The 9,906-nt window shown below is 32.7% G+C and overlaps 1 protein-coding gene across 1 annotated transcript; it reads right to left on the reverse strand.

Annotated features, from left to right (window-relative positions):
• Positions 1-727: 727 nt before the first annotated feature.
• Positions 728-5,771, reverse strand: SAT32 (interferon-related developmental regulator family protein / IFRD protein family). Its single transcript, XM_059605373.2, has 13 exons — positions 5,438-5,771; positions 5,084-5,255; positions 4,734-4,814; positions 4,287-4,369; positions 4,091-4,203; positions 3,871-3,981; positions 3,509-3,618; positions 2,909-3,218; positions 2,715-2,792; positions 2,564-2,614; positions 2,386-2,475; positions 2,171-2,248; positions 728-1,171 (listed from the first exon to the last, which is right to left on the reverse strand). The coding sequence occupies exons 1-13, from the start codon at positions 5,445-5,447 to the stop codon at positions 1,121-1,123; spliced, it is 1,338 nt and encodes a 445-aa protein (XP_059461356.2). The 5' UTR covers positions 5,448-5,771; the 3' UTR covers positions 728-1,120.
• Between the last annotated feature and the right edge of the window lie 4,135 nt (positions 5,772-9,906).

The following is a 9,906-nucleotide window of genomic DNA, read 5'->3' on the forward strand; positions in this document are numbered from 1 at the left end:
CGTCTTTTTTTGTCCTCCTTCCGTACAACTTTTTGAAAAATCTACTAATTAATTTATGAAAACTCCTATTTGTCCTTTTTTCATACATTAAAAAAAAAAACAAAAAAAAAACCAGTCATTGAATAGATAAGACCCAAATGAGTGAAATGGTGAATCCTACAAATCCGATAGCTAATTATTTTATTTCATTTTTAAAACAAGTCATTAATAGAAAGAGACAACAAGCGAGCATCTCAGGTTTAAGATGCACCAAAGTGCCCCTAAAAGCTTAAATTGAGATATTCCCATGCAAGGTATAAAATCCAAATATTGGTCCACTTTGCTTTTGTATAAATCAAACCCACAAGTGAAAGCCAACCACCGATTCTAAAAACTCATTCAATGTGACAAAACTTCGAAAATGAAACAAATACCATACGAACCAAGGAGGTAATGGAGGGTGAAAAATCTCCCTAAAGTCTATAGATTGCTCTAAATGAACACCCAGAGGCAGGATAATATAACCCTAAAAACCAAACGATATGGAGAAAACTACTCCTGCAACATCTCTAAAGAACAGGGAAAAAGCTGACTAGATTTATATCCAGGGAGAGAGAGAGAGAGAGAGAGAGAGGGAGGGATCACCCATGTAAAGCTGTGATAATCCAAAATAACAAGCTTTTTATGAAACTAAATATCAATTAATGCCTCAAAGAAACAATTGAGGACAATTATGGGAGAAACTACAGAGTATTAAATATCGAGGAGTACTACACATCCCAAATTTTCTTCACAAAAGTTAGTTCCCAAATGATGTGTCACCATATCATGAGATTTATTATTTTAGGAAGTGTGTCACCAACTCATGGGATGGTGACACATTATTTGAGAACCAACTTTTGGGAAAAAAATTTGAGATGTTTAGCATTTCCCTTAAATATCAATTAATGCCTCAAAGAAGAACGAGGACAATTATGGTACAAACAAATCTGATGTATGTGAATGCACCACCAAGTACACAAAAACATGCTCTCTACGTGGTGAAGATAATAAAGAAGAGTTGAAGCAAAGCATAATAACTAGATGGCAGAGATCCATGTGATTGATGATTACATCAGAGTTTTAAAGCAAGTGCAGATGGCTAGACCTCCTCATCACCCCCATTGACTGCATAGTGACCAACGTTTCGACCCTGTACAAACATGAGAAAAGGAGAATCAAGGAACTGAGCATCAAAATCGTAATCGAACAGCCTAGTGATACCAGTGTATGTAAACATGTTAACAGCAGTTGCATAAAAATATTTACAACAGAACTACTTGCTGCAGAACAAAATTGGCCTGAGAATCTTAAAAGATATTAATGACTCTACAATCAACAAATTGCTTTATTGGCCATATATAGCTAGCACATAAGCTACAGATCAGCACAAGCACATATTATAAACACAAATGCATCATCCTGACTGTGTTTCTCAGGATCCAAATCTCAAACAGTTGAGACCCCAGATCAGGATTTGTTTCCATAAGAAATCAAATGCATTTGTTTGATTATGAGCAGACTATTTTGGAACATTTATTTCTTTATATGTAATGTAAATCACTATTCCTTTACAAATACAAAAGAATGATGATATAATTCCAAGCCCAATCCACATCTTGAGATTTTGTCTCGAGCTCCTATGTACTGGATTCAACATTGGGTTCCACTAATATATGATTGGATGCAAAAGCTTTCCGCTATTTATAATCTAGATTCAAGCTTGGATGTGCAGGGGACTTCTAAATCCACACCTAATCCACCCAAGACAAAGTCACAGAACTAGCAGGTTCTGTAAAACCCAGGAACTACACGAGTGTTGGCAGCTGGTGTGACCTAGCCACTCAAGCCACACCCCACTCACCAAGAAGAACAGAAAGAAGCAAGAGGGGAAAGATACACAAAAGAAAAAGAAAAAGACACAGCACCCCAAAGTACCAACCCCATCCACATTATTAAGGTTGCATACGTGCAAGTAAAGTATGTCTAGCAATCTTAATTTAGATGACCTCATAAATATAATTTTTTAAGTGCGTTATTAAACCCAACCAAAGAAAGTCCTTGACGGTTGTTTTCTTTCAAAGAAACTCCTTGGCATACTAATAAAGGTGGATAAGAAATCATATAAACTTTTCATCGAGAAAAAACCTACCTCAGATAACATTCGCTGCTTGTTAAGTTGTTGGGTCCTAGCCTTGTTAACAACCGAGTTCGGTGACTTAAACATTCTCTGTAGAAGAATGAAGAAAAAGTTACACAAATAAAGTACATACAAGATGTGACAAGTAGCAAAAACTCAAATGGTGCTTATCACTCCAAAGATGAGGTAAATGCAGCTAGGAGAAACCAATACAGATAAGAACCAACCTTTTCAACGCTAGATACACGATGTTCATCCTCAAGAGGATTCTTCTTCTTTGGTTTGAACCCAAAGAAATCCTGAAGGAATTCATTTTCCTGTCTCAATAAAATTTCCCATAATCACTCAGCCAGCAAAGCAAGACTAAATTGAAAAACAGATAAGAATAATTTCCAGGAAACCAACCTGCATATGCTTAATAAAGCCTCCCCCAATAAAATGCTTCAAAAAGTTCAACTGTTACATTTTCAAATTAGATAAAACATCGGAAGTTGGTAACATTCACAAAACTAATATATATAAGTGGAGAAAGGTGGTGGTGGTGGTAATGGAAAACCTGTATTAGTTGAGACCATGATGATGTCTGTAATGATTCTCCACCAATCTTCATTGAAGTCTCAGGACAATAACCGTCCTAAAATAATTATTTAGATTATTATTACTTTTCCACAAACAATTGTCTTTTTTTTCTTTTTTTTTGATAAATAAAAAACTGTTGACGTCTATATTTGTAGAAATCCAAAGAAGTACCTCCAAAAATTCCAACATATCCCGAAAGAAGTTCCTCTGGCTGTTAAGATCTTTTTTAGCAGATCCTTTACCACCTGCCTCAGCAGAGAGGCTTCTGACTTGATTTGTGATTTTCCCCTTCAATCCTTGTATATGTGAAAATCCTTCTCGGGGTTTGCTTCCTTGAATTGAGCCATCAGTTGAATCTCTAGCTTCACGAAAAAACTTGTCCAAACTTCCCTTCTCAAAAATTATAGCAAGCGCTTCACCAGCAGCAATGCGTACAGACCGGTCATCCTTGTCTAGCAGGCTAGAGAAATATGATATTGACCTGCATCATTACCCAAAGATGTAAGTTCGTTTTCATTAAGTTGGACAAGAGGCAGTTTTGGACTATTGAGGTCAATTGCATCTAGACTGTGCAGGTGTCATCTTCCTCAAGGCTCCTGCATCAGTTAGGTAGCAGCCATACCCATATAAAGCACCAAGCATAAGATGGTGTAGGTGGTACTGTGGTTGTGTGGTGTGCACAATCACTTTCCAGGAAGAAAGAATTGCTATCAACTAAAAGAAAAGGAGGGCAACCGAAAATAAAGTGCTGGACTGAAGTCAAGATCTTACTCTTGCCAATGTTTGGGATTTAGTTTAAATCCATCCATAGTTGTCAGAAGAAAGGACCAAGCAGATACCACTGCAGTTATAACATCTGCTGAGGGTTTGGATGCAGCAACCTAAAATGTGAAATAGCATCACGTTGCATAAAAAACCAGTGGCTAGGACAAAAAACAGCATAGCTTTTCTTTCAAGTTCAGATCAAAGTCATGTATGTTCTCAAAAATGAAGCCATAAGAAAGCAAATGGCAACTACACTAAATTGTCAAATCACTAGCATTAATAAGTTGATTTGTACAAAAAGCCAAAAGCAGCAAAATTGGCATGACTAAACACTTTCAAAAGTACATGTATCGAGCATAAATACATACATTGGGACCAAGTTTTGGATGAACCACTTGCCACATTACTTGCATTGACTTTTCTGTTTCTTCTGTGTCACTTCCACCAACAAAAGTGATGACAGCCAAGCACTCCAGCAACTAAAATTACAATCCATGGAATGCAGAAAACAACAGGTTGAGCATAAAATGAAGTCCTGGTAATCGAGTAAATGAACATAAACCAATAGAATCTTAAAAGCTTATATACCAATTTCTTTGAAGATTGAGGCCCAGATTTTAAAGCCTGTGAAAGAGGAGTGACTGATTCCTCTAATATTTCATGTGCGTTATCCCCGGGGCCAACAGTCAATGCCAACAATCCTACAAAAATGGATTACAATGTTGAAATCTAATCCAATTTGGAAGAGAATGCAAATGAGTCAACATAAGGATAAGTGACTGACCAATGGCACGTGAAGCTAAAGATATCTCTGTAGAAGACCCACGTTTAATGGAGCTCAGACACTGATGCAGTAAAGTAGCAAATCTGCAGAACACCAACGGGTTGTGAGAATCCACAAGAATATTTATATACAAGTGCATATCTTCTGTCTCCGCATAATCACGTATGTTCAACACTAAACAGAGGCAAAAATGAAAATAGATGTACAGCCCGGCCCTGGAGTATCCCTTAGTTATCACAAATAATGACACCAGAGTTTCTTTAAGTTGTTCTCTGGTTGCCTTGTGACAAAACAACTAAATGGATTTCAGTCATAAGTGGTTGAAATTATTGGTTTAAAACTTAATAAACCGAACAGTGGACCCGCCTTAGCCCTAAAGAAGCAAAAAGAGACTAAAAAGAAGCAAATTTCAACAAAGAAACAAAAAGGCAATAAAAAGGTACTCACTTCTTTTCCAGAAACTGATGCTGCATGCTGCTATTGAAAGCCTCAATAATTGCTGCCAGAGCTTTCTCTCTTGTAGAGCCCCTTTATCCAAGAAATAATAATAATTTCAACAACAACAACAACAACAACAAAAAAAAAAAAAAAAAAAAAGGCCAATATTCAGCTTAATTCATCGTCTCAAACTTAGCCGTTGAAGAAAGATAAATAATTTAAAGCACCTCAGACATAATTTCCATACAAAGATGCAAGCTTAACAAGATACAATTCTCTCCATAATCTAATTTTAGAAACTTAACACAAAAATTGCCCATTCATTGACAAGAAGCAATTCAACTGAAATAAAACAATACCTCTTCTCAAACAAAGCATCTAGAGCTTGTTCCAGCAAACTATCTTTATCTAATTGGACTTCTTCAGTCCCCAACACGGACAATCGATCCGACCGCGTAGTCGACGACGAACTCACACTACTATTATCATCATCGCTGTCCAACATCGCAGCATTCTTACGCTGAGAATTACCTGCCAAGTTCCAATAACATTAACACCAACGAATTCCAAGAAATATCAAAGGAAAATTATTTCAAGCCGAATTCAATTTACCCCCTAAATCTCTGCACAATTAACTTTGTTCAAACAGAAACCCTAAGATCAAACAAGATGCGTAGGGAAAAATAGAAGTAAAATGAGGAAAAGAGGCTTACGCTTTCCCATTGGTGACGGCCGCTCGTTTGTCAGAAAGGGCTACAAGATTGACAGAGAATCTGAGGACGCAAGAGATCGACGGAATTGAAGTGAATGGAAATAAGCGAAGAAAAGAACAAGAACAACAAGAAGAAGAACAGCTGAGATGATTCGAATGAGGAATAATCCATTAAAATTCAAGGGTACACAAAATCAATCCGAAAGCTCGGAATTTATAAGGGGACCAGAGTTGGAAACGTAGATGAGGCGAGAGTCGAGAGAGCTATTAGGCGTTTCTCAACACGAACGAACTAGAAATTATTCATATTGCGTGGTTCGGAATATTCGCTGGTTCTCTAGAGGGGTTCAGTCGGTGATTGTTACGTGTGGGGATCAGACTTGTTAGGTTTTTGACCGTTGATTCGGATTTTGGATTTTTTTTTTTTTTTTTCCCTTCCGTATTACTAGAAGTACAAGTATATTTCAAAAAAAAAAAAAAAAAGAAGTACAAGTATAATTTTGTCATGTTTGAACGTTTGTTTGATTGGTTTAAATGTGCGTATAGCTTTTTAAAAGTTCGTTTGAAAAAATATATATATTAGTTTGGTAAAATAAATTAAAAGCGCTTTTAAGGGTTAAAAAATTAACCAAAATGCACTTTTGGTAAAGGCACTTTTGGTAAAGGTATTTTTGAACTTTTAAAAGCGCTTTTAAATTATTTTACCAAACATGTAATTTTTTTTTTAATAAATTTTTGAATATTAAACGCATTTTTAGACTCCTAAAATAAATATAACTTTTTGAGGTAATTTTAAAAATTATATTACTTTTGAAATAAATGACGACAAAAATCATATTTCTAATGTTACTCAAATTTCTTACCACACCAAAAATATCACTTGCTATTAAAGTAAGAGTAATTCTACTTTTCTAGGAAACAAAATGGATTTGCTTGATTCGTTTATCTTTTTGTTACTATCATAAAAAATGTTTTTGTATGCATGAAATTTGCTGACTATTTTTTCTAAGATTATTAATAAATTTACTTGAAATAAAAAAATTCGTGTAATTAGGAACCTCAAGAGATCGATAGAGTTACGAAACTCACTTGTCCTCGATAGCAAGCGTATTTGCTTAAGAACATTCCTAAGAGCATTCTCAATGGAAGAGCCATATTTTTATGTAAAATGGTTTTTCAAAATTCACTTTTATCTAGTTTAGCTAAGCTATTTTTAAGTGTCTCCACATCTGATTAGCTATATTTCTAAAAAAAATGTGGAAAAAGATTTGAGAAAAAGATAAAGCAGGAGAGAGAAACACTAAAAAATAAAATGGCTCCCTTAAAAAGTGCTGCTACATTTAACTTTTTTTTTAGCTCTTCTAATCAAATATCTATTTTACATATATTTTTGGCTCATCCAATGTAGGAGGTTTTTTGAACATTTGAAGAGCTATTCTAGATAAAAATAACATTTGGCTCTTCCATTGGGAATGCTCTAATGGAGGAGTCATATTTTTATGTAAAATGACTTCTTAAAAATCAATTTTATCTAGTTTATCTAAGCCATTTTTAAATATCTCTACATCCGATTAGCTATATTTATATATATTTTATTAAAATATTATTAAAAGTAATAAAAGTTTTGGGAAAAAAAGAACTGTGAGAGGAAAAATGGAAAATATTTTGAGAAAAAGAAAACATGAGGAGAAAAAGTAGGGAAATATTTGGAAAAAATGAGAAAACATGTGAGAGAAACAATGAAAAATAAAATATCTCCTTTGAAAAATGCTCCTACATTTGACTTTTTTTTTAGCTCTTCCAATCAAATATCGATTTTACTTTTTTTCTAATCCAATGTAGGAGGTTTTTTAAACATTTAAAGAGCTATTTTAGATAAAAATAACATTTAGCTCTTCCATCGGTTTTATGGTTAGGTAATGAGGTCAACGCCTAAGATCTTTAATTTTTAAAAAGCACCAAAAGACCTTTTATATTAAATTTATCAAATAATAATAATAATAAAAGGCCTCAAGAAAAATAAAATAAGAGAATGTCATTTGACATGCTACGAGGGTTTAGAAAAAAAATTAAAAACAAAAACAAAAATAAAAAAACTGATGTAGCATATTTAAGATCTTTAAAAATCCCAAACTAAAGCTAGAACCATTTTATATATATATTTTGTCTTATTTTATTTCATCACTTATAATCTTTTGCTTATTGATTTTATCATTCTTTATTTCTTTGATATTTTATATGTTATATTTATTATTGATTTTAATTGGTCTTTTTTATGGGTTTCGATCGCTTGTTGTTAATTTTAGTACACAACTAATTAAATTTTATTTACAATCGTTTGTCTTAGAAGAAAAATAAAACAGGTTAATAAAACAAATAATATGTTAATAAAACTTGTACATGAAAATTTGATTAGTAATTTTATATCTCAAAAAGTTAAAAAGAATGTTTTTTTGAATTAATTTTTTAATATATTAAGAGTTTAAAATAGAAATGCATCATTTAAACTTTAGGGTATAAATTTCATATAAATTGGATTGTATAAATTCCTTCAACAAAGTGTCACGTATCTTTTGAATATATATGTGAAAATCACTTCTTCTTTTTTAATATTATTAAAAATATATATTTTCCACATATTAAGGGACACATGTCGCTTATAGAATTCAATTAAAATAAATTTCTTAACCCAATTTATAAGAAATTTGTCCTATTTATTTTTTATTTTTTGGCTTTAATTCTCAATTTTTATTGAGCCCTTTTGCTTAGACAAATAGATTCCCCAACCTTTTTTTATGCAATTCGAATAGCCAATTTTACTTTAAAAAATAATTAAAAAAATAAGCAAATTCTTAGCAATTTTTTTTCCCGTATTTCGATTAGCTTTTCTAGCGGTTGAAAATACGTTAGATAACGGAAATAATATGCTGTTTGGATATCGTTGGTGCTGGTGCCAGTTGGGAAGTTGAGAGGAAAACAAGAGAGCGCGTGGAATTTGAGAGGGACACGTGGAGGAAAAGAAGGTTCCAGTAGGGCTTATAGGAGTCAAAGGTCGCGTGGAAAAGTGGCTGCCCTGGCTGATGGGGGTCCCAATTAGAGTCACACAATTAACGATAAAACTTCACCCCAGGTGGCAGTTAGATGATAACACGTCTCATACTACAGCACGTAACTGTCCGAACTAAATAACCTTCCAGTGGTTAAGTAAATTAACTCCCTACTAACTCCTATTATAAGATAACGGCAACTTCACGCCTACCACCAATAATCATGCAACGTGGCCTATCACTGCTTTATAAGACAAGGTGGAGAAGAAATAGAGAAATATTATGAGTTAATAAATTTTTCATATTTGGTCATATTTTTTTATCATTAATTATTGAATTTGTAAAGTTTATCATTGATTTCACATTAGTCTATAAATCTAATAGTTAATTGTAAAAAATTATGAATCAAATATGGATAACTTATTAATCCATAGCATTTCTCGAAGAGATATATTACTATTTACAGTAATTTATCAATTTCATATCACATTAATATGACAGTCTCAACAAATTCTTATATATATATATATATATATATATATATATATATATATTTCAAAATAATGACTTGTAAAAAATTAATTGAGCCTACGGTATTAATATTATAAAATAATTATAGGATGAAACATTAATCAATGGAGAAAGACCAATAGAAAGTTTTTAGGATGTTGTTCGGGAAAATAGTTGCATTGAGTACTTCATATGCATGTGGGCGGCTCAATTTCAATAGAAGAGAGCACTAGCAAACAAACAAAAAAATCTCAAAAAGTTTCATGCAATAAAATAAGTACTCCATAATTGAAATTCAAAATGGAAGAGTAATCAATATTCCAACGAGCAATAAAAATTGAAAGGACAATCAAATTATTTAGCGATTATTATGATAAGTGTCACATAAATTGTAAAGTTAATTTTTTAGAAAACTTTACTTTAGACTCCCGAACTATCGTGAGTTTTGAGAAGACACCTTCCCAAAATTTAAAAACTCTAAATTTATACTCTTGAACATTCAATTTCAATCAATTTACCTTCTCTGTCAAATTTTAAACGTTAAAAGTGATAAAATAACGTTTATACCCCTGATTTTTTTTTTATAAAATTTCAAATTTATCCTTAATTACAAATTTAAAAAAAATTAAAATTAAAGGGTAATTTGGTCTTTTTAGGTATTTCCATTAAAAGTTAACGGAATGGGGTAAGTTGATTGAAATTGAAAGTCCATGGGTGTAAATTGAGAGTTTTTAAATTTGGTGGGAGTCTTCTCAAAATGCACAGTAATTCAGAGGTCTAAAGTGAAGTTTCCCTTTTTCTTTTTTTTTTCTTTTTTTCTTAAAAAAAATAATAATAAAATTGTGAATTGTTACGTAGTGGACCTTAATAATATCGAACGAACCCATGCGAGGCTAAGTTGCCCTTCATCCAG

Source organism: Corylus avellana, chromosome 9 (assembly GCF_965113065.1).
Source record: "Corylus avellana chromosome 9, dhCorAvel1.hap1.2, whole genome shotgun sequence".
Classification (NCBI taxonomy): Eukaryota; Viridiplantae; Streptophyta; class Magnoliopsida; order Fagales; family Betulaceae; genus Corylus; species Corylus avellana.